This window comes from Engystomops pustulosus, chromosome 7, assembly GCF_040894005.1.
Source record: "Engystomops pustulosus chromosome 7, aEngPut4.maternal, whole genome shotgun sequence".
In the NCBI taxonomy this organism is placed as follows: domain Eukaryota; kingdom Metazoa; phylum Chordata; class Amphibia; order Anura; family Leptodactylidae; genus Engystomops; species Engystomops pustulosus.
In genome coordinates, this window is record NC_092417.1 from 78,489,914 (window position 1) to 78,515,319 (window position 25,406).

At 45.0% G+C, this 25,406-nt stretch overlaps 1 protein-coding gene across 2 annotated transcripts; it reads left to right on the forward strand.

The window, feature by feature from the left end:
- LOC140070466 (Wilms tumor protein 1-interacting protein homolog) lies at positions 1-23,522 on the forward strand. 2 transcript variants are annotated; one of them, XM_072117018.1, is made up of 8 exons: positions 1-1,302; positions 10,826-10,927; positions 15,715-15,782; positions 18,265-18,327; positions 18,840-18,970; positions 19,161-19,212; positions 20,115-20,183; positions 20,788-23,522. In XM_072117018.1, exons 1-8 carry the CDS (start codon positions 285-287, stop codon positions 20,938-20,940), a joined length of 1,656 nt encoding a protein of 551 aa, XP_071973119.1. In that variant the 5' UTR covers positions 1-284; the 3' UTR covers positions 20,941-23,522. The 2 variants fall into 2 exon arrangements, with proteins under 2 accessions (XP_071973119.1, XP_071973120.1); XM_072117019.1 differs by lacking the exon at positions 1-1,302 and adding an exon at positions 9,401-9,549.
- Positions 23,523-25,406: the final 1,884 nt, after the last annotated feature.

The window sequence follows — 25,406 nt, forward strand, 5'->3', positions numbered from 1 at the left end:
GCGCAGTGATTCAGCTGGGCATTGTGCGGCCGCAGCACATTCCTCACAGCCCCAGCACCGCCATCTCCCTCCGCGCATTCCTGTCCGGGAGCAGAAGACACAGAAGTGAGAGAAGCGGCGGCGGCAGCAGTAAAAGAGTCCGCCCGCCCCCCTGTCCTGTTCTCCGCCTGGCGGGGCCCCAGCTGCCCCGGATCCCTGAAACGCGCAGCCCGGGCTGGGATGAAGCTTCTCCCTCTGACACCAGCCGCACCAGTGTCCGCTCCGCCGGGGGCCCCTGCAGCAGCATGGAGCAGTACATGGAGGAGGACGTGGGCCGGCTGATGGAGGAACTGTGCCTGGAGGAGAGCCGGCCCCGGAGGCTGAACGGCGGCGGCGGCGGCGGCCACCTGCACTACCTGCCGCACTGCTCCTCCGACCCGTACAAGACGTACCCCGCGCAGCCCGGGCCCCTGAGCCGCCAGGAGGCGGAGGTAGCGCTGCCCTGCTACTCGGGGCGGCCTGGCATGTACCCCGGGGGGAGCGGCAGTCCCAGGTCCAGCACGGCCCCCGCCTGCTCGGAGCTCGGCAAGTTCTCCAGCCCCCGCTCCAGCCTGGTGGTTCCGAGCCCCCGCTCCAGCCTGGGCCAGTACGAGGCGCTGAGTCCCCGCTCCAGCTACGCCAGCACCGCCAGCGACACCAGCAAGCACTCGAGTCCCCGGGCCAGCCTCAACGACTGCGGCTCCAAGCCGAGCAGCAACCGCACCAGCGGCATCAGCATGGGCTACGACCAGCGGCACGTCAGCCCCCGCTCCAGCTACTCCACCGGCAACCCGGAGGCGGACGGCGGGGTGCACGGCGCGGTCATCAGCCCCCGCTCCAGCCTGTGCCTGCAGGACGGCAGAGCCGCCACGCTCGCCAGCCCCCGCTCCAGCATCTCCAGCCACAGTTCCCGCAGCTCCCGGAGCTCCCGCGGGTCCATGGGGGCTTACCCCGATGCGCCCGGGCCCTCCCCCCGCTCCTCCATGCTGGGGCCGGGGCTGCAGGAAGAGGCCCTGCCGCAGGAAGTCGGGGAGGTCGGCCACTACAAGCTCCTTGCACAGTCTCCCCCCCGGCACGAGCAGCACACCACCGAGCCCGGCCCGACCACCGCCTCCTACGGATACAGCTCCGCCAAGGGCTCTGCCACCCTGCACCGGTTCAAGCTGCCCTACCAGGTTACCCCGTCCAAGGAGAGCGGCCCCAGTCAGGCCGAGAAGAGGCTGGAGGCACTCACCCTGGAGCTGGAGAAGGAGCTGGAGATGCACATGAAAAAGGAGTACTTCGGTAAGAGGGATGGGGGACAGGGCAGCAGCATAAAGAACTAGGGGCCAAGATGAGTACCAGGATAAAGGGGCCTGGACCGGTCCTTGTGTGTGTGGATGAGGATAAAGGGGCCTGGACCGGTCCTTGTGTGTGTGGATGAGGATAAAGGGGCCTGGACCGGTCCTTGTGTGGATGAGGATAAAGGGGCCTGGACCGGTCCTTGTGTGTATGAGGATAAAGGGGCCTGGACCGGTCCTTGTGTGTATGAGGATAAAGGGGCCTGGACCGGTCCTTGTGTGTATGAGGATAAAGGGGCCTGGACCGGTCCTTGTGTGTATGAGGATAAAGGGGCCTGGACCGGTCCTTGTGTGTATGAGGATAAAGGGGCCTGGACCGGTCCTTGTGTGTATGAGGATAAAGGGGTCTGGACCGGTCCTTGTGTGTATGAGGATAAAGGGGCCTGGACCGGTCCTTGTGTGTGTGTGTGTGTGTATGAGGATAAAGGGGCCTGGACCGGTCCTTGTGTGTGTGTATGAGGATAAAGGGGCCTGGACCGGTCCTTGTGTGTGTGTGTGTGTATGAGGATAAAGGGCCCTGGACCGGTCCTTGTGTGTGTGTGTGTATGAGGATAAAGGGCCCTGGACCGGTCCTTGTGTGTGTGTGTATGAGGATAAAGGGGCCTGGACCGGTCCTTGTGTGTGTGTGTGTATGAGGATAAAGGGGCCTGGACCGGTCCCTGTGTGTGTGTGTGTGTATATATGAGGATAAAGGGGCCTGGACCGATCCTTGTGTGTGTGTATATGAGGATAAAGGGCCCTGGACCGGTCCTTGTGTGTGTGTGTGTGTGTATGAGGATAAAGGGGACTGGACCGGTCCCTGTGTGTGTGTATGAGGATAAAGGGGCCTGGACCGGTCCTTGTGTGTGTGTATGAGGATAAAGGGCCCTGGACCGGTCCTTGTGTGTGTGTGTGTGTATGAGGATAAAGGGGCCTGGACCGGTCCCTGTGTGTGTGTGTGTGTGTGTGTATATATATGAGGATAAAGGGGCCTGGACCGATCCTTGTGTGTGTGTATATGAGGATAAAGGGCCCTGGACCGGTCCTTGTGTGTGTGTGTGTATGAGGATAAAGGGGCCTGGACCGGTCCCTGTGTGTGTGTGTGTGTGTGTGTATATGAGGATAAAGGGGCCTGGACCGGTCCTTGTGTGTATGTATGAAGGAGGATGAAATATCAGGGGGATGTGCGCATGCATGGAGTGCAGGGACCGGGACTGATGTGTAGAAGGAGAGGGAACATCTAGAGACTTGAGTAGGTATCCAGCTCACCTGGCGATACACGGCTTCAAAGGCTGAAGTGCTGACAGCACATCCAAACGAAAAATTTGCAAAGAATGAACCAGCAAATCCACTGGGATAAATTGTAAATGCTGTTTCTTTATTTCTTCTTCTTTCTATAACCAGTACCAGATACAAGGCATATTTGGAGAGTAGTGGGTCCAGGCATCTTACATGTTCCAAGTCATTCCGACTCTTAATCATAGATGACTTGGAGGCAGAGATGACTGAGTCGGAATGACTTGGAGCGCGTAAGATGCCTGGACCCACTACTCTAAATATGTCTTGTATCTGGTACTGGTTTTATAAAGAAGAAATAAATAAACGGCTTTTACAATTTATCCCAGTGGACATGCTAGTTCATTCTTTGCAAATGTCTTCATCTAGAGACTTGTCTGTGCTGGCGGAGGTGCATATGTGAGGACATGTTCGCTGTTCACACACGGGTGTGAGGATGAAGCATCCAGGGCCTGTGTGTGTGTGAAAATGGAGAGTCAGAGGACCTGAGGCCAGGTGATGTCCAGGGACTGTTAAAGAATATGTAAGCATGGAGCATCCCAGGACCAGTAAGTCAGTGTACAGATGAGGCCACAGCATCAGGTGCCATGTTTGTGTGCCCCACCTGTGCCTGTCTTTACACATGGGTTGTGCACATGATCATTTGAGTCGGTTAATACTCTGCAGGCTCCCACACGGTTTACATAGCTGTGTAACTGTGCCATTGTATAGTATAGTTACTGTGTGTTGGTATAGTAATGGTGTAGAGTATAAACCCCCCTTTTTGCCAGTAAGGGGTCAGATCGGGGGCATTCTGTCTGCTGGTTCTTATTGTCCTTACCGTTAGAGGTGACACTTTAGTGTATATTCACACTCAATTTCATGGAGCCGATGTTTTCTACTTTACAAACTCTACTAAAAACTGATGGTTTTTAGAGAAGTATTGTGTATTAAATCTTTTTTTTTTTTTTTTAAGGAAATCAACCGCATGTCTTTGGTTTTATCCTAAGCATACTGACACACTGGCATGTGCCCCCTGAAACAGAATCCTTTCTTCATTTGCCTGTTAATGACTTATTTTTCACTAAAATGCAGATGAGCCTCTTGGGCTCCTGTGTACATCACAGAATCCCCTTCCCCGGCCACCGCTAATTATTCTTGCCTTCCTTCTACACTTATGGTCGCCTCTTCCCTTCCCCTGCCAGAGTGTCAGTGACGGTCATTGAGCCAAAAGTGGCTTCTGTGACATACACAGGAGCCCAGGTGCTAATTTGCATATATATATATATTTTAAATCCTTATTCCTGAGAAAATGCCATTAACAACTAAATAAAGAACAGATCAAGTGTGTAAGCATGATTGTATTAAAACCACTAAATCAATGTGGTTAATTTCCTTTTATGTGGTTTTGATGAATTTTTTGGCTCCCTTTTGAACTGAAACGGTTGTGTTGACTCTGTATGAACAACTAATTATTGTGGTTTAAAAAAAAAAAACATGCAAAAAATTCCCAATTAATCCAGTGGCATGGTTTTCTACGGAAAGCAAAAGGATTTGTGTATGGAAAATGCTTCAAAATCCTAGCCAAAACCTATGTGTGAACATGCCTTTATTCTGGGCAGGCCACCTTGTCATATCATGTGATGTAGCAGAGCTGAGGTGTTGGAGAGCGCTGTGCTTGAGTGTAAGAGGAAATGATGGGTCCATTTTGGACGTGAGGCTTTTGTCCGTACTGGGTGTGACCTGTCCTTTGTTTACATGTGGAGGGACAGGTCTCTTGCCCCCATACACCGTTGAGGGAGTCTGTATTCTAGTAATTGTTGGGGAACCAGGGTCACAAACTCCACAAGACTGACCCTAATCGGATGACAATCATGCAAGACATAATAAATGTCTGCCTCTAATGGTTCCTGATGGACACAGTTTTATGACTAGTACAACAAAAGTGCTCCAAAGATTATGCTAATGCACCAGCATTTTGGCGCAGCTTTCTGGTGTAAACTTTGTCTAGTCCTACTCCAGATTTCTCATCCAGCATCAGGTTAGACTACTCTACCTCTGCACCATCTTGCTTACTTTTGATAAATCTGGCCCTGTGTCACAGCGTTATGGAGGCCTAATTACCCTCAATGAAACAAGCCACCAGGGTCAGACCTGTATTGCTGGCAGTTACGGCCAAATGTATGTCTTGAAATTGATCTTGGCAACCTGAAGAGCACTGGAAGAAAAGGAGACTAAGGAGACCTCAGTCTTGGGTCTAGTCTGATATAAGAGGAACGCGGTAAAAGTGTTAGCTCCTCAGACACTGTTCCAGTCTTGGAAGCCAAGGTTGCCTCTCTTATGGTTGGGTATGGAGTACTTTTTTGCTGGTCCCCTGTGTAAAGTGGATCTTTGTGATGTGTTTCCCTTTGTGGGAGAGTGTACATGTCACAGGAATCCCTGAAAGCAATTGCTGGGGGCCTTTTGGAATGTCTCATTCACCACAAGAGCTTACACTTTACAGCAGGGAGGACTCTGTCCCAAGAGCTTAAATACATTAGGAGAGAGAGAGCTGGTGACTATATTGGCTCACACTCTGCAGAGCGAGAACTTCTTTTCTGTAAAGTGTAAGCTCTTATGGTTTAACGTAGTAGCTGCTGACCATATAAGCTCACGCTTTACCAGAGGGAGGACTCTGCTGGTCATAGGGCTGTAGAATCTTGAGTTATGTTATTGTTGCAGCAATGGGGGTAGGGTCAAATTCTTGTAGATGTTGTTGTGCTGGGAGTATTGAGGGTGTTGCTGGTTTTTGGGGTCTGCTTGTATACTGGGTATTTTCTGGAATTCCTGGGCTGCAGTTTGAGGTCAGAGGATGGGATCTGTCTACAATGGGGGATTGAGCGCGCTCAGTACAAAGAGCACGTTCAGCCAGGCTGGAGGCAAACACAAAGATTCCAGCGAAAACCTCAGTGAGCACATTCCAGCCGCTGTGGCCACCACATTAACCCCTGCAAGGCTACAGCTCTACTGAGGACGCCAGGTTTTTCTATGGCATGATGACCATGTAGGTGGCAGTCACATACACAGAAAACCTTGCACCCATGCTGTTCTGTGTACATCTGTGGAATGAGCATGGAGCATTGTATCATAGGCTATGTCTTTCAATAGCGGCACTTGCACGTCAATTTCTAGAAGGAGCGATACAGGGTAAGCAGGGACTGTAGAGATATTACATTGGTTCAGCAGAGAATCAGTAAGGTGTCATTTGCTGCTTATTATTTTATCTACTGTAAATAACGGGTTAGTAGTAGTAGCTACCCTTCCATTTATTGAACTTTATGAAGAATTGAGCCAGATATTCTAACAGGTTTACATAGTCAATGATTGGTGGCAGCATCCTCCTTGTATGGCATGCAGTATGATGGCGATATATTGAATCCAATCACACAACTCATCATCTAAAGGCTTATAACCAATGATAGCCATTTATACCTCCAGATCAGCATAGTCACACTGTTATCTGTATAATGGAGGCCTGTTTCCTTGTAACGGAAGGATAATGATGGCATAATCTTCTCTGAGGGTTGCAGTGGCCCTTTTCTTTGTAAAGGGAAAATCCCTCTAGGTTGCAGCAGATGTGAATCTTTCATTGTTGTTTGCTGGTCTCTTGTCTTGTGTAGCAATGGCGTCTTTCTCTTCATAGACACCTGTGGCATTAACACAAGGTCCAGGAATTCCTAGAATTTGTCCTGATCTCATGGGATTAGAGTCTCATCGTTTTTTTTGCTTTGGAAGTCCAGGGGAGGGGGTAAAGACATTGCTTTGTGACTCCCACCCATTGAGGAACTACAGCTCTCAGGAGCCTCTAGTAGGGAAATATTTGCAACTCATTGCAAAAACCTCTTTTGAAACTGAGGTTAAGGGGATAGCTGGGCGTTATGCTGGGTTCCAGCACCGTGTCCTCTAGAAGACTTGAATACTAATTCCTCCCATAGGTGGAGGCGCCAAGTTAATGCTTCAGCACCCCACATTGCTGCTCCATAAATAATACTCAAAGTAATTATCTTGACTTTACTTGGTACATTACTTTTATAGCACATATATCCAGTGGGCATAGAGCATGCAGTACTGGAGCCGCCGTCTGTAATTGCAGAGCCACAAAGCCTCATTTATACTGCAGAAAGCAGTCATTAGGGCGCACTTCTGGAGTCACAGGACTGAAATTAGGTGGATTTCTCCAGGAATAAACATAGGCTACACAGAATGCCTTGTATCAGGCCGGGGCATGTCTCGCTTTGAAGCTGACGTTCCGCTTGCGCCCTTGAGATGTTTCATGTCTGAGCTGTTGATTCTGCTGGTTTTGTTGGGTAATGGGGAGGTTATCTCTCACACTGGTGTTTACCCTGGTCCATATTGAAGTTCTTTATCCTGCAGTCACACTAGTGGTATCCACTAGATGATGAGAGCTGTAATCCACAAATGTTGAGGCGTTAAAGTAACGTATACAGGAATTTGCGCACAACAAAGTAGGGGGTAGGCAAGAAACCTTTTCCTCCAGTCACTGCTGAGTCACAAAATATGTGGAACCTCCATGATGTTCTCATTCTGAGGTCTTCTTATTTCTGTGTGTTGCATCTTACTAAAGGATTATTGCCCTGATGTCTTGTTTTGTTGTTGGTTCTTGGATGATATTAATGAAGTCTTTGAAATCTTTTTGTTGTCCTTTATTATATTTACAGGATGAAAATCCATCATGTACCGTACCTGATAGTTTGTTTTAATGTTGGTAAACCTAAAATGTATATACTGATGTCCAGTTAGTTTATCTCAAAGAGGATTATCCATACTGAACCCTTAGCTGTGAGACCTATTAGTTCTGTAGAATGGAGGTGAACCAGATTGTATGCAGATCTTTATAGCTTAAGATCTCTGCTTGCTGTTCACGAAGCGGCACAAAGTCTGCCAAAAAGTCTTTCCAATCTTTTCATTATCCATGGATTTAGCTTTAGTTCTATTGTCTGTAGGATGCTCTGAGGATGGTCACTTGCATCCGCAGTGGTCTGACACAGGAAGCTGTGAGGCTCATCCAGCACTGATGGATCATTACACATTCCCCGGAAGCGCTGCACAGGAACACAACGTGACTGTTTGCTGTGTACATTGGGTATCTTCTTCCTGCCAAGTTATTGCAGACATTCCAGCAGGCCCAGAGATCACCAACAAGCGCTCATTATCCCCCAGCCGCCGCTGCAGTTTAACCACTTCTTTTCTGGCAGACCAGATGAAAATTGAGTGCAAAAGGTGCCTGTTGACAAAATTGGATGGAGATGGTTCATGTTACATTTTAGACGAAGCCGATTATATCACCAGTTTTGGTTTTTTTTCTTTTCTTTTTTTTCCTTCCAGTAGGTGAAATGTATTACTTTTTTTCTAATATGACAGGATATGTTTTCGTTCCTGTTATGTAGGCTTTTATATTTTTCTGTTGAAGATTATTTAAGGTGCCAGTTTTCTTCAGCTTTCCTTTTTTTGCCAATGATGGGTACGGACTAGGGCATGTTTCAGTTTTAATGGATTGGTCATAAGGTCCATTAAAAAAAACACAAATAAAACAGATAAAATAAAAAAGTCAGTTTCCACAGTCCATCAAAAAGTTTTGCACTGGCACACGCCCCAGTTCACGCGAACTTCGGTCGATGTTAGATGGATTTAGTGGTTCAGTTTACCTGTGTGGCCTTCTGGACGGCATATTCGGCCAACATGAACTGAGTTTCATGCGGTGTGCAATTGTCCGAGGTGATGGCCATAGACTGGAGTTGACGCATTCAGGTCTTTTGGAGGTTTTTTTTTCTTTAGACATGCAGGGAGAGGGAGAAGATAACACCATCACATCACAAGTTATCTTAAAATGTATTAATCTGATGTAAATGAGGTGATTGCTGCAAAGAAAGCCCCTAAAGTATTTGCGAGTGCCAGTGTACTATTCTGCTTAGTGGTCAGAGTGACACTTGCAGGATATAGTACGCTTTATTAAATATGGATAGTTAAAACCAAAGAATCCTAACAAATTTGTTTTATGTGAAAAAAGTTCTCTTTCCCCGTGGCATGTTCCTTTTATGACCCTCGATAAGGGTGGAGATGAACCTTGGAGACATCGGACCACACCTTTATTATAAATGTCACCTTGTTTCCTTACATTAAGTTTTAAAGGGAGCCTGTCGGGGTGATTCGGGACACTAACCCTCCCACAGGCCCTCATTGGTGGTTTAGTGTTGATTTCACTGTGGGGTTTTTTTGTTTGGGTTTTTTTTTACCCGATGCCTAAAATTCAAACAACAAAACTTACCTCGTCCGTCGTTCTCTCAGCACCTGTGCGTTCCAGCAAGCGCAGCTACTGTTCCGACTTCACTTCCCACATGGCGAGAAGAGGCGCCATCACGGGAGCTTCTTGTGTGAGTCCTATGTACCAAATCAGACTCGCATCCTGGGAAGTTTTCAAGTTTTTTTTTTTTTTTTTTTTCTTTTTGAAGTCCCATGTGTAAAAAAAATTTATGGATTTGATTGTCTTATATTGGTCATGTGGGGACTGTAGAAGTGTGTTTATAAATAGGATTAACCCTGCTCTACCTGCAGCAGGGTTGAAAGGGTTAATGTTTGGTTTGGAGAAATATTTTCCCAAACCCGCTCGCCCCATTGCCAGTCTCCGCCTTGCCGCCCACATTTTTTCCAAGATCACATTCCAAGACAAGCAAATACATATCTGACGGTGCAGCCTCACCGTCTTTACCAAGGTTCCTTGTGATGTCATTCTTCTACGGAGCAAAGCAAATACTGGAGCAGAATCTGGAGTCCAAATAGGATGGAAGACGGCAGGGGGTGGGGAGTAGTGATCACAGTCTGTCGTGTGAGGGGATTGGTTTTTCTGGTTGTGACAGGTTGATGACTTTGCTCTGCCCAGGTAGTTTTATATTTCAGAGTTGAAGAAACTGGCAGAATGACACGGGAATCTCCGCGTGCATGACTAATGGAGGGTCGCACGATCTGTGAGCGTCCGCATTGGAAGTCATATGACCCTGCATAGGATGAGATTGGTTTTGGCTTTGGACATTGGTGTCTAGAGACTTTGTTCTGTGGGTTTTGCTGTCTGAAGCTGCCACCATGATGTGCTGTCAGGGTGACGCCGGGGGCAGTGATGGCTGGCTGAAATGTTAGGGCTGTGGCTAATCCTTAGACTATATCTACGGTATAAGAAAAACGACTGTTATCAGAAGCTTATTTTTAAATTAAGCATAATTATTTAAATTGTCTGCAGTCATATCTTGGGGGTGCAGTAAAAACGTTCAATGAGATACAATATACATTGTGTAACAAAAAGGATGGCAGGAGGAATATCTCCCGAAATACACATTGGATCAAAAAACTAAATATATTTATGTAAAATATTTTTTTAAAAATCTATCCAATGATGCCAAACTAGACCCTCTATCTCCACTCCCTTTGGCGCAATTTAAATCTTAAATGGGAATCCCCATATTATTTTTTGCAGATAAAGTACATTGATTTGTCTCTTTCAATTTTGGTGAAAGTCTAAAAACAAAGCTGAAAAATGAGATATTTTGATATATACGCATCGGATCATAAATCTGAAAATAAATGAGTGCAATGTTTTTTCTAGGAGCTATAAGTTGTTGTTCCTGGGTTACACTGAATGTAGTTTCTACACAAAAAAATTAATAACACCCACTACACTCTGGGGGGTGAGGGGGTCAACTTTTAGTATCTTTGCATAGATAAAAATATTTGTTCCCATTTTGATTTATGATTTCAGCGCTATCTGTCAGTGAAAATCACTTTAATTGACGGTTGATTTAGTGTAATTTTTCCTGGGGTATTTGAATCTGAAAAAAAAAAAAAAAAAGGCGGCGTTGGGTTTGGGAGATAGGAGGCCATGTTTGGTATCATTGGATAGATTTATTTTTTTTTAAGAATATTTAACCCATATATTTTGTAGTTTTTCGATCCGATGTTTATTTCACAAGATAATCCACCTTCCTGTAACACTCCGAAGACTAATCTTACACATCAATTTACAGCAGAAGAGAGATGTATGATCTTGAGAGTTTTATAGTGTCGGTGATGCTTACTTTAACACTCTTTCTACCCCATGTTGGCCATGAAAGACCTTGGTATGTTTGCTGTTTCTCATGATTCCTTCCTTTTCTCCTTTTCCATAGGTATTTGTATCAAATGTGGGAAAGGAGTGTATGGTGCAAGCCAGGCCTGCCAAGCCATGGGGAGCCTATTCCACACCAACTGTTTCACCTGCTGCTCGTGTGGTAAGTTGTCCTCTCCCCTCTCTTCTGGATATTGGGACTGATCTGCACATGCCAATCAAATACATTTAAATCTGATGTCATGGAAAATCCCTTTAAACTGTATTTTTGATACTCTGAAACCTACTGGATTTTTAAGAAGTACATTTCAGTCTCTGCTTCTGATATTTATACCCCCTTTCCTTGCATATTTTGGGATGCAGACTTAGGCTACATTCACACTAACGTATGGAGGACGTATACACGGCCGATATACGTCCTCCATAGACGGCAATGGGCACACGGCGCCCTACGGGAGCGGTACGGTGCAGCACACATGCGGCACCGTACCGCTCCGTACCCGGAAAAAAGATAGGACCTGTCCTATCTTCACCCGTAGTACGGCGCCGTGCGCCATTACTTCCTATGGAGAGGGACCGGGGTGAGCTGCACTCACCTCCTCCTCCTCTCCCCGTGCACTGCCGTTGCCCGCTACGGTACGGTACGGGCAGGCAACGGCAGTGTGAATATAGCCTTAATGTTGGATGCAGTGTGCTTCTTCATGTCAACTCATGGCGGTCAGTTCTGTAGTTCCATTCTGCTTTTGTCACTCTGCGCTATTGTGTTTTCGGACATATTTCATTCATCCTTGCAGCACTGGTTCATCACAGTGGATGATTCTGCAGCTTGGCAGGAAACATTGAGCCCGGGGGAGGAGGGGTGCATCTATTTTTGCTGCTGTGGGACAGGATATTGTGTAAACTTCACAGTCAAAGGGTGAAATTTGAAGTTTGCCAGAGATGAGTGCCTGTCCCTCCCCGTTCAAGCCACGATCATCCCCAGGGTCACTGTATATCCTGTGGGGTAAAGATGAAGTAATCGGTTCACGGTAGGATGGAACTTGCTGGTACATATAGTCCCACAGAACAGCAGGGATCATTAAATACAAAAACATTTCTGCCAATTACCGTATATACTCGTGTATAAGCCGAGTCCCCTCGGCTTATACACGAGTCTATAACAAAAAAAAATAAACTTAAATACTCACCCTCCGATGTCAGCGCGGCTTACCGATGTCAGCGCGTCCCATCTTCTTTCTTCTCCGCGGCTCCTCTTCTCTCTTCTATCTTCCGGCATGGAGGCATACTATGATGTCAGCAGCGGCCGCGGCATAGTATGCGCATGCTAGAAGAAACCATGGCCGCGTCCATGCCGGAAGAGAGAAGAGGAGCCGCGGAGAAGAAAGAAGACGGAACGCGCTGACATCGGTAAGTCGCGCCGACATCGGGGAGCCGCGCTGACATCGGAGGGTGAGTATGTAAGTTTATTTTTTTAAGGGCCGTGGGGGCAGGCTGGCTGTATACTACTAGGGGCTTGCTGTATACTACTAGGGGGCTGCTGTATACTACTAGGGGCTTGCTGTATACTACTAGGGGCTTGCTGTATACTACTAGGGGGCTGGCAGGCTGTATACTACTAGGGGGCTGGCAGGCTGTATACTACTAGGGGGCTGGCAGGCTGTATACTACTAGGGGGCTGGCAGGCTGTATACTACTAGGGGGCTGGCAGGCTGTATACTACTAGGGGGCTGGCAGGCTGTATACTACTAGGGGGCTGGCAGGCTGTATACTACTAGGGGGCTGGCAGGCTGTATACTACTAGGGGGCTGGCAGGCTGTATACTACTAGGGGGCTGGCAGGCTGTATACTACTAGGGGGCTGGCAGGCTGTATACTACTAGGGGGCTGGCAGGCTGTATACTACTAGGGGGCTGGCAGGCTGTATACTACTAGGGGGCTGGCAGGCTGTATACTACTAGGGGGCTGGCAGGCTGTATACTACTAGGGGGCTGGCAGGCTGTATACTACTAGGGGGCTGGCAGGCTGTATACTACTAGGGGGCTGGCAGGCTGTATACTACTAGGGGGCTGGCAGGCTGTATACTACTAGGGGGCTGGCAGGCTGTATACTACTAGGGGGCTGGCAGGCTGTATACTACTAGGGGGCTGGCAGGCTGTATACTACTGGGGGCTGGCAGGCTGTATACTACTGGGGGCTGGCAGGCTGTATACTACTGGGGGGGTTTGACCAATGCATTTCCCACCCTCGGCTTATACTCAAGTCAGTAGTTTTTCCCAGTTTTTGGTGGTAAAATTAGGGGTCTCGGCTTATACTCGGGTCAGCTTATATTCAAGTATATACGGTACTCTAAAATGGCATACAATCAGTTTTAAAAGGAAGTTTGATTTTGGTTAAAGATCAATCCTAGTTTTATCCCTTATTTTATCTGTTTTTGTAGTCCAAAACATCATCGGAGTTTTGTTTGATTTTCATGCCTGATCTCCTACAATACAAATTGATTGCACTAGGATGGCCTTACTTTTTTTTTTAATGCCATTTTTTTTTTTCAATGGGCGAGTTCCATGCATGACTTGGATGAGAATAGGGCAGAACATCGGATGCGTGCACAGCGCTATAGACTAGTAATGTTAGAGTCTACATCACATAGCACTCGGATGAGAAAAACATTTGTGGGCAGGAGACCTAAGTTTGAGGGTGCGTCCACACGTTCAGTTTTTCAGATTTATTTTTTGATGCCAAAACCAGGAGTGGAGTGAAAATAGAGGATGACTAGCACTTCTTAATGATAATCCTCACCCATTATCACCCACACCTGCTTTTGGCTTCCAAACCTGCATTTGAAAAACTGGTCGTGTGGCTGCACCCTTATACTCTATGTAGCCGTGCCGAAGTCGTTCCTGCTGCTGTCGTGGATTACAGGCAGTCTCCAACTTAAGGACACCTCCAACTTACAGACGACCCCTAGTTACAGACAGACCTCTCTGCTCACTTGGATCCCTGGTGAAGCTCTCTGGATTCTTTACTATAATTATTAGCTGTAAGGTGTTTGTAATAAGGTTTTATTGATAATACTTGTTCCCATGACGGCACAAAACTTTGAAAATCCAAATGTCACGGTGCCAAAAAAAAATCGGAGCTGCAATTTAAAAAATATACCAGTTCCGACTTGCACACAAATGTAACTTGGACATTTACCACTCAGATTTACTGATGGTAGACTGTCCTCTGTGACCTGCTCATTACCTTAGCGGGCTCTGGGCACTTGTTCTCCTATTCTTCAGAAGGTCCGTTATCCCAAAAAAATAACTACTACATAAATAGCTCTGGCCACTCCTAAATTATGCACCAACCCCTTCCCCACTATCTGTATTAACACTAGTACCACCCGCTAGCACAAGTTTCACCAACTTAAATTTGGTTGGTGTATTTAGACAGACCACAAAAATCAAAGCATAAAAGAGAAGACTCCAACACCAAATGATGGCAAGGGTTAAAGCGTTATTTTCAATTATCGAAAAATGTCCGAGGCTGGAATCCTAGTCTAAACGTATCATTCTTACAGCTCAGGGTTTGTTACAATGCAAAAAGAAATCTCAAAAATAGTGAGGAATGAAAGCTATGTTGCAAAGGAAAAACAGACTGGATTCTTCCCTCTTGTAGAGAGGATGGAGTCAGTATGAAGTGCTCTCATCCTGTACCTGACAGCAAAGGAAGTTTCATTTAAAATTCTTCCTCCTACTGTCACTGTGATAAAATGATCAGGGCAGCCACCTCTATCACTGGAAACCATGCCGATTTATTACCAGTTACTACTTATTTACTAGTTACATGGAGCAGTGGATCTGCTCCACACATGGAGATACTGACATTGATTTTCAGGCTGCCTTGTGTGTTAAGTCATGTGACATCAGTGCCTCATCTGCGGTGCTGGATTGTTATAGGTACAACATGAGTTTTCTCCTCTGTGAAGTCAGACTGTGACCACTGCTCTGTGCCCAGTATAATGGCCACTAGTGAGGATGGAGTCATTGCAGTTTGGAAAGTTGTGTAGTCTTTGTAAGATGCAGAATATACAGCACAAGACGCAAATGTAATGTTCTCAGCAGAGTAGTGTCTGACAGCATTTGTTATTTCTTGTCTGTGGATTATTCCTACTCTGACTAAATATTCTGCGTTGTGCAAATGTTTATCACAGACCATCAGTCATTTTGTGTCTTTAGTGCCCTGAATCAGTTATAATGAAGAAGATTCTCTGACAGTGGCTTGATGGTGTCTTTCTAAATGGAATGCTACTGCTTTCATTTATAGCATGGCGGAACCACAGCAGGAAATAATGTCAGATTTATCATGCGGTCTGCACCACAAATCTGTAGTAATTTGCACCAAAAAAGTGTCTGAAATGCCTTGCGCAACATTTATTGAATGTTTGACAAAGTTTTAGGCTAGTAAGAAAAAAGGTTGTGACCTTATAAAAGATGGAGTGGCGTAGTGTAAAGGTCTTTGTGCCAAAAAACTGCTCAATGAACTAGACCAACTTGCAATAGATGGTGCAAAGTACGACTCAACAGTCTTCAAATACTCCAGATATATCATCCAGTATCAGACACTGAAAATCTGGTGTAGTCTTACTCTGCGCTGATCTTCTATCAAAAAACACATTGATAAATTCCCCCCCCCCCCCCCCCCCCATAGTATTGTTGCGGAAGAGAGAAATGATAATACATATATTGCTGCAGAACCGAATAATCATTTCAAAAGGGGAACCCAGATTCACTTTAAAAGCAATCAATATTTTTACATTCAAAGTTTCTCTGTTTTTTTTAGTGATTATGATATGTATGTTATAGGTAGGAGGGCGCAAGGCAACTGGGATATGTTCACAAAATGTTTGGGGTCGGCAGGAACATAGGACTGCTGACATTGTCCCCATTATGTTTTTGTTTTCCGGCAGGGAGAAGATTACGTGGGAAAGCATTTTACAACGTCAATGGAAAAGTTTACTGTGAAGAAGATTTCCTGGTAAGTTGTGCTGACTCTGCAGTCCTTTTATAATGTCACTTCATATTTGTCAGCCTGCTCACTGGACATAAATATTACCGCAAGATGGATAAATGGAACCGGTCACTAGGTTTTACCCCATTAAAACTACTATCCCCCTCAGGTAGGGTATGAAATGTCCTTTCTAGAATTCTCACGCTCCTATATACAGCGACTGTACCACCGCTGCCCCAGAAACTCCAGGGAACATGTCATCAGATTTAACCCCCTTTAACCTGCCCCCTTTAGGTAGGATGTGCTTTCTAGAATTCCCTCTTTTATGTGAAATCTTCCCTGTTTAGAAATCCTGTTTCTAGGAACTATTGAACCAAAGATGGGGGCGTCTAATTTGACCTCCCGTTCCAGGCTCTAAACTCATTTCAGACAAAAATGACTACCTGTGCATCAGTCATGTGAAAATGAGCAGCAATATCGCCCATTACAAATCCTTCCAGAGGTTTAGGTTAAAGGGTGAAAAGCTGGTGACTGGGTCCCTTTAAGAAGTAGAGGCATAGAAATAAAATGGCTCTGTGGATGAATAATCGCTGCTCGCTGGATTCCAGTGTGGTTACATCACCTGACATTAGCAGCCAATCACTAGTTAAGAAATGATGTCATGACAAAGAATTCAGAGTAGAGTAGCAGGTATAATGGTGGGGGGCAGAACTGCCCTGGTGCCAGTCATGTGATCTGTGTAAAGAGTCCTTTTGTTCTCAGGATTCCTGTATTATTATAACTTATTATTATCACAGCATGGTGGGGTGTTGGGGGTTGATGAAACATTATTCCTGTTGTCTGGTTCCTCATCTTTTATAAAAGGTCAAATGCATCCTGTGGGAGATTATGGGAGTTGTAGTCTAAAGCTGCTGGAGACTGTAGATATCCATTAAGTGTTCATAAAGCACAGGCAGACCCGGGTTATGTACAAAATGTATTCTTGCGCTACATTTCTATAGAAGTCAGAACATGTATATTTTGTAACTGCTATTTTGTAACAATTGGATTTTTAAAAAAAACTTGGGTTGTCATGAGAACCAGAATTAACAATAAAGCTTCATTACAGATGGTCGTATTCGCACCAGGCTGGGTACTCCACCCCTACTTTTCTGAATTATAAGATTTTTTTTTTTTTTTTTAATTGCCGCTGTAGAGGAAGGATGAGTGCTGCTTACCCCTCCACTCTCCATAGAGCAGGGCAACCGCCATGACACAGAGAAACATAGGACATGCCTTATATTTCACCATGCCCGATGAGACAGGGTGTGCTCACCGCACAGTGACCGGGCACAATAGACTTCAATGTGGCTGCATATCAGTCCCCATTTCGTTCGTATGAATGAAGCCTTCGGCTGGTTTCAGATCACGTTTTGTGATCAGGAGTATCTCCACGTGTCCTTAAAACGTATGGCACAGATGTATCCCACTGTATGTGTACTTACAGTGGGATACGTCGGCTGGGAATGCGGGGGGGAGGAGTGTATATCGGCAGCAGCCTACCTTTGGCTGCTGTCGATGAGCAAGGCATTCCCCCAGTGATGTCACTGCCCTAATATGGACAACAACCTCACCGGGTCCTGCAGAGCAGCCTATGTACTAGGCGGGGCTGTGGGGAGAAATGTAATACGCTTCATCCACTCCCCATAGCCGTCCATTGCCTCCGCAAGTGCATATGTTGCTGAAAAGAATGGTACAGGTCGCAGGCTGAGCCAATTGCCTCGAGCCCCCCCAGAGGGGATATAGAGATTAGAGGTGTAGATTGCACAATGCTAAAGCTCTATTATATGTTCTTCTGACATCGATGTAATGTACTACAGCAACCTTATTTAAATGACTATTGTTACATGTCTTATGCTATTGTATTCAAAAAAGACAAAATTCAGGATGACAAGACTTGCCTTGTTGCATCTTTTCATCCTGCTTTTTTTGGCAGACAGAACGTTTAGTGGCCAGACAGAGACCACAACAATGCCTCAGTCTGCCACTGTTTGTCAATGTATGCGCTAACTGTATATGTCAGGTACTTTACAGCCTTAAGGTGCTGTTCACACTAGAGTTAGTCTGCAACATTTTGTCTTGTAAAAACGGGGTAACTTGATGTTTACCTGGGAAAATTTAAATAACTGAATCTGTGACCCCAGTGTGTTTGGAGCCTTAAGCTTACTAAGGATAAGGACCTCAAGCTGCTGCTCTGCTGGATATAAGTGCTGCTGCATCACCAGAATTTCCAGATTACATGAAGTTCATTACATGTCAGTGTTGGGCAGTTTCAACACAGTTTTGTTATTTTAAGAATAATTTTGATGTTTTCCCCCTGGAAATGGTCGTCTCTTGTCCATGTGTCTGATTGCACTGGATTGGCAAATGAGTGTCTATATTTGTGACTGGTACTGACAATTGCAGACTTTAGTGGTCCTTTTAATGTAAACATTGGCACCCTTTCATATCCAGTCTCTTTTCTTTACAGTATTCTGGCTTTCAGCAGACTGCGGACAAGTGTTTTGTGTGTGGACATCTCATAATGGAGATGGTGAGTACAAGTACAGAAATGTTAAAGCTTCCGCTCCTGTGCGGGGGGGGGGGCTTTCATCCGGGTCATCACTATTGTGGGATATGATCCCCACTCTCACCCTTATCTCAGGGAAGATAATCTTGTATCTTGCGGTGGAGCTTTTTCTGCTCAAGCACACGGTCAGTACATGACCCAACTAGTTTGTGTTCACTATGTCAGCTCTGGCACTTGTGAGGTATTTGCCATATGTGTGCGGACTTGTACACATTCTGCTGGAGGATGTGGGATCTGCCCCCCACAATGACACGATCTGTGTGTCTGGAGACGTCTTATTACTGCCTCGTCTGTGCTGCGTCATCGCCAATTAATCATTTAGCCAACTATATAAGTAAAGCAAATCGCTGTGATTTCCTGTCTTCTCACACTTTAGTCATCATGTGGCCGCAGTTACAGAGCAGAAATCACATTACTAAAGTTGGCAGTATGTAGAGTGTCTGCTGCAGGTGATCTCAATTTCTGTGTATTTTCAGATTTTACAAGCTTTGGGGAAGTCCTACCATCCTGGCTGCTTCCGCTGCGTGGTGTGTAATGAGTGTCTTGACGGAGTCCCCTTCACAGTGGATGTGGAGAACCATATTTATTGTGTCAAAGATTATCACACGTAAGAACCGTGCCACATGTCAGGGAGGAGGAATAAGGCCTGCCAACCCCACTAAGAGGGAGTAGGGGTACAACCTACCTGCTTCCCCTTACTGAGTGCTGGAAGTGGTATGACTGTATACAGGGTATTTAGTACTCATCCTGGTATGCAGTTCTGGATTAAAACTTGGACTATTTTCTTTGCTTTTTAGAGTTTTTGCACCTAAATGTGCCTCGTGCAGCCAGCCAATCCTCCCAGCGCAGGTAATGTCCACAGCCATACCGCATTATCTTTTCTTCAAAAAATTATTGAGCAGGTTAATCCAATAAATAGTAAAAAAAAAAAACTGTACACCCCTATAAAGATTTGTAGTTGTCAGTGAAAGTTTCCTTTCTGAGCACAAAAAGCATTCCAGACTTTATGCTTTGTTACAATGAGTTCAGGCACTGATGCTTTGAACTAAATGTTCAGACAATACTCTATAAACATTGCAAATTAACTCTTTCCTGTATATTTATATTTTATTATATAATCCTGGGGTAAAGTCTGTCAGGGCCCCGGTCTGTTTTACTCAAGCTAGTTTCAAGTGAGTGACTGGCCTGAACACTAAGCAGCTGAACTGAATACCATATGTCAGTTCAGTTCCATTGCTCACACTCCATTGCCCGCGAGCAAGTGTGGTGCAATTTACTTGCATTGTAAGCTTGCCTGAGGCCGGTGGCACAAGTGATGTCTTGAACCCGTTTTTGGGCCGTTTTTAAGCAGTCTGTTAAAAAAAAAAACGCATCTGTTTTTGACAGGTTTTACCAATTATCTTAATTAAAATTGGTCAAAAACTGAGGCGTTTTTCAAAAACGTATGTGTTTTTTTGTTTTATTTTTAAACAGACTGCTTAAAAACGGCCCAAAAAACGGGTTCAAAATGCCACGGGTGCTGCCGGCCTAAGACTGAACAAACTCATGGACCATTGGCCAGATTTCATTGACTGACCATAGTGCAGAGTACAGGACTCGTACTGATATTTGATACAGAGAGATTCCACTTACCTGTAACACAGCGGCACCAAACCTTAATCACATTGTCACTATGATGCCTGGTCACTGCCGTGTGCTGCTCCCTACAGGGAGATTGTCTCTATTCACCTGAATTTTTTTTCTCCCCTCAGGGTTCTGAGGAAACAATCCGAGTGGTTTCCATGGATAAAGATTACCACGTGGAGTGCTATCACTGTGAGGTGGGACTTTCCGGACGTGTGTCCATTTTTGTTGAAAGAAAATAAAACGGATGAATGTGATTTCAGAGGTTACCACACACTCTGGATAAAGCTTCTTAATTGGAGCGAATTGGCTGAATACCTGCACAGACTTCACATAGCTGAGGTTTTGTTACACTGAATCAGTGATGGTTAGAGAGATACCAGCATAGAGTTAAGGAAATTTGTTGAGTGTTTACCTTGCTCTGGATTGTAAAAAGCCTTAAGACTCTTAATAGAAATAAAAATGATAACCAACATAGTGAAAATGCTGAGGAATTGCCAAAAAAAGGGGGGGGGATGCAGGAACTTGTCACCACACGATAGTATATAACTGCAGGTAGTGTAACTTAGTGGCAGGTCAGACAGTCATGAAACGCCATGTGTTTATAGCAACATTGTTGTAACCTTGGACTGTGCCCAGCATTATGTGCCAGGCTTCACCTGGTTCTGTACGATGGACAGGACCATACTATTTGTATTTAAGGTCAAAGTGTGTTGTGTGTTGTGGTCATGTATTCTGAATAGAACCTAAAAATGTTAGTTGCAGTTTGATGTATCTGACTATTGCATCTCTTATGTGCAGGACTGTCACCTACAACTGAACGATGAAGAGGGTCACCGCTGTTACCCGCTACAGGGCCACCTTCTGTGCCATGGTTGTCATATCCGACGCATCAGTGTGAACATTCCTCCTGCACACCCAGCCAATTACCCCATGCATGTCACCGAGCTGTGAGGGCAAGGATTCCCATAGAGGAGAGACTGTGACCCCAGCTGCAGGAGTGCTGTGTACAGATAGCAGAGGGCAGAGCCTGTGTCTACAGAGAGCTGGAGATTGTTTTATTCATTTTATTCCACAAATTATTTATTGTCCAGTCAGCGCTCATCCCCAGGATGGTAAAATGTGGTTCTCCAGTAGTATTTTAGCACTTAACCTGTATTAACCTGTCTGCTGCTGGACACCAGAATGCTGCAGGTAGACATTTTGTTATGGTTCTGTGATGAGACCGAAGCGCTCTGTACACCCATGCTGTCAGATGTCTTCATGGTGGGGAAGTTTTATGCAAAGAAGAACCTGCACATTTCAGATCTAATTCTCTGTGCTGCCTCCTGTCATGTGACTAACAAAAACTGCAGGAATACAGCAAATCACAAGTGTCCAATTTCTGGGAATAAAGTGAGCAATGTTCATGATCCAAAATGTTAACTGCTGGCCCTGTCCTAGTGGGGTGGCAAAATTCAACATTATTCACTAACAAGGTTATAACAGGAAGTCTCATCATTGTGATGACAGTAAGCAGAAAGGCACAACCTCAAAGATCAGATCTGTCCCAGTTACTATAACAACCTACACATTCCTATTAGTATGATGTTTAGTTGCAATGGTAATAAGGTTAGCTTCTAAATAAATGAGGCTGAGAGCTGCTGAATCTTTAGTTCCACAATGATGAAACTTTCTCAAACTGTGGATTAACCATTTCACCAGGACCTAGTGACACATCTTCCTTGTCCTGAAGAGGAGAAAAAAAAAAAAACACACACACAAAACCTGGAGTTTTCTCTACCTTATTTTGTGCCATAAGTAATCTGGGCACTGAGGATGGGTCTTGAATCCTAGATCTGCAGGGGCCACGGCCATCCCAGTTTCAATGGAATTTACTTCCTTCTCCATTGCGGAATTACTGCCAATTAGGCTGCACCTCATCCCTGACCTACATTTACATTGAACAAACAATGAAACAAAGAATTTATACATTTCGAGAATCTTTGGTCTAGATTATCATAACCATCATCGATAAAACTCACATGACCAGGGCTGATATATGGAAGAACAGTCACCACGCTGTTCCCTGGTACTTTATTTATTGCGATTGTGGATCTTGCAGTCTGAGATCCCTGACACTGGAAATAACTCTAGACTTGTATGAGCACTGTGTGGACTACTTTGTATATATGAGATAGATATGAATGTTTCCATATTGTACCAGCTCAGTGCCTTAGTCATTGTAACCCCTGCCTTCTGACCACATTGCTACAGCCGTCATATCATGGAGCTTGATGATCCCTTTAATGGTGCCATCAGTGGGAGCCATTGTCAACACAAGTCTCATCACATCCAGAGCCTGACTATTGCTCTGTCATCTGTGTCAGATTTTACATTAAACTACAGTTTGTGCTTTCTGGATTAAAGAAATTGTACACCGTGACTGTAAAAGACTTGTATGTTGCAAATACTGTGCTGCAGCCATTACCTCCTTCTCTGTAGTGTAAGGGCATACAAATCTTAGTTTAGGATGACTGGCCACATTGCTTTTTCAGGTTCATTCATTTCAGAATTTCTAACTCTTGTAGATTTTCACCCAAGTTCTACATTTTTAGATTCATAAAATGGTTGCCACAGAATTGACAAGCTACTGGTTTGCTGAATAAAGATGGCAGGGGACAGCTTTGTTATCGACTGTGGTTAAAGAGCAATCTTCACCCCACATCCTTCATAGGAGCCAAATGGTGGCACCCCATATGTTAATTAGGCTTTCTAATTGGTGGGGGGATATGTAGGATAGTCCCAAACAGCCAACCTGATCGTACGGAGCCTAAGTAGCAAACAATGGTATATAGTTTATGTTCCTTTCAACACCTATACACCATGTGGTCTCCAAGCGGAGAAAAGATTGCAGAAATGAATGCAGGGTGTAGACTTGGAGGTGGTGGTCCCAAAGCCTGTTCTCTGACATTATTCCATGTTATCAGTCAGTAAACATTGGTTATTACAGTACAGTAAGATGCCACATCAATGGTCAAAATCATAGAATGACGGCAACTCAGTATTTAACCCCACGGGCTGTGTCCTGAACAGTTCTACTGTAACTAATGTCTTAACTGTAGAATATAAGTGACTTAAATTAAGTTTTTCCTTTTAAGAAATCTATTTTCATTTTCTTTGAGAGAATATAGTTTTTTCGTTTTATTATTATTATTGGACCAGCGGAGTAGGATCCACCGCCCTGTGTACCGTCTACGTTGTCCAATGTGGGCAAAGCCAATGGGATTAGCTGAACTATTTTTGTATAAATTGTTGCTTTGGTTATATAGTTCCCTTAGGACAATTGTGGTTATTTTTATTATCCGTGTTTGATTCTCTTGATTGTTTAAGAAATTAAAAAAAAAAAGTTAAAATAAAAAAAGGGGGGGGGGGGATGTAGATTTATTTATCGGAGGGAGCGATACTGATATAAGTTATTTAATGTTAAACAGACGCCTCATTAAACTCTAGTTGTTATAATCTGCTTTTTACAATAAACACTTTTTTGTAGTTTATGTTGTTCCTCGCTGTCTCATTTTAATGGGAGAGGGGAGGTGTAAAGTATTATTTTGCTTTAGTCGAGCCATAAATACTAGTGGCACCACATTGAACTGTATTAATGTGAATGTATTACTCTACAATGGTCTGCAACCTATGACTCCTAACGTGTCCTGAACACCCTTCTCCTTAGAGCACACCCGTAAGTAAAAGTGTCCATTAAGGATATCCACATAAATGCTACTTAAAGCTATTATTTCATATTTATCACTAAGGATGGAAACAGATGGAGGCTTCTCTACGCTGACTGCAATAGACACAGGAGGAGCAGCAGACGGTCCTAGGTTCTTCAGCAGAAAATGTTCTCTTCCGCAGGAAGAAGCCGCTAATTACACTCATGTATCACAGCAGATTTCTTCTCCTCGTCATCTCTCTGGGAGTAAAATCTGCTACCAAATAAGCAATGCATGGCAGAGCTATCAGGGAACATGAGGGGGCACCTAGCCATGGAAATAAACCCCTTCCTCTGGAGAATAACATTCTGATACAAATACAGAATATGTATAATTTATACCAACTGTAACTACTGTATATATTTATATACCAGAAGATGCTCAGGTTGTACCTGTATGGTCCATATTACTATGTATGGGAATATGTATAACCTATACCAGCTGTGAATATATAATTATATACCAGAGGATGCACGGGTTATACCTACACTCACCGGCCACTTTATTAGGTAAACCATGCTAGTAACGGGTTGGACCACCTTTTGCCTTCAGAACTGCCTCAATTCTTTGTGGCATAGATTCAACAAGGTGCTGGAAGCATTCCTCAGAGATTTTGGTCCATATTGACATGAGGGCATCACACAGTTGCCGCAGATTTGTCGGCTGCACATCCATGATGCGAATCTCCCGTTCCACCACATCCCAAAGATGCTCTATTGGATTGAGATCTGGTGACTGTGGAGGCCATTTGAGTACAGTGAACTCATTGTCATGTTCAGGAAACCAGTCTGAGATGATTCCAGCTTTATGACATGGCGCATCATCCTGCTGAAAGTAGCCATCAGATGTTGGGTACATTGTGGTCATAAAGGGATGGACATGGTCAGCAACAATACTCAGGTAGGCTGTGGCGTTGCAACGATGCTCATTTGGTACCAAGGGGCCCAAAGAGTGCCAAGAAAATATTCCCCACACCATGACACCACCACCACCAGCCTGAACCGTTGATACAAGGCAGGATGGATCCATGCTTTCATGTTGTTGACGCCAAATTCTGACCCTACCATCTGAATGTCGCAGCAGAAATCGAGACTCATCAGACCAGGCAACGTTTTTCCAATCTTCTACTGTCCAATTTCGATGAGCTTGTGCAAATTGTAGCCTCAGTTTCCTGTTCTTAGCTGAAAGGAGTGGCACCCGGTGTGGTCTTCTGCTGCTGTAGCCCATCTGCCTCAAAGTTCGACGTACTGTGCGTTCAGAGATGCTCTTCTGCCTACCTTGGTTGTAACGGGTGGCGATTTGAGTCACTGTTGCCTTTCTATCAGCTCGAACCAGTCTACCCATTCTCCTCTGACCTCTGGCACCAACAAGGCATTTCCGCCCACAGAACTGCCGCTCACTGGATGTTTTTTCTTTTTCGGACCATTCTCTGTAAACCCTAGAGATGGTTGTGCGTGAAAATCCCAGTAGATCAGCAGTTTCTGAAATACTCAGACCAGCCCTTCTGGCACCAACAACCATGCCACGTTCAAAGGCACTCAGATTACTTTTCTTCCCCATACTGATGCTCGGTTTGAACTGCAGGAGATTGTCTTAACCATGTCTACATGCCTAAATGCACTGAGTTGCCGCCATGTGATTGGCTGATTATAAATTAAGTGTTAACGA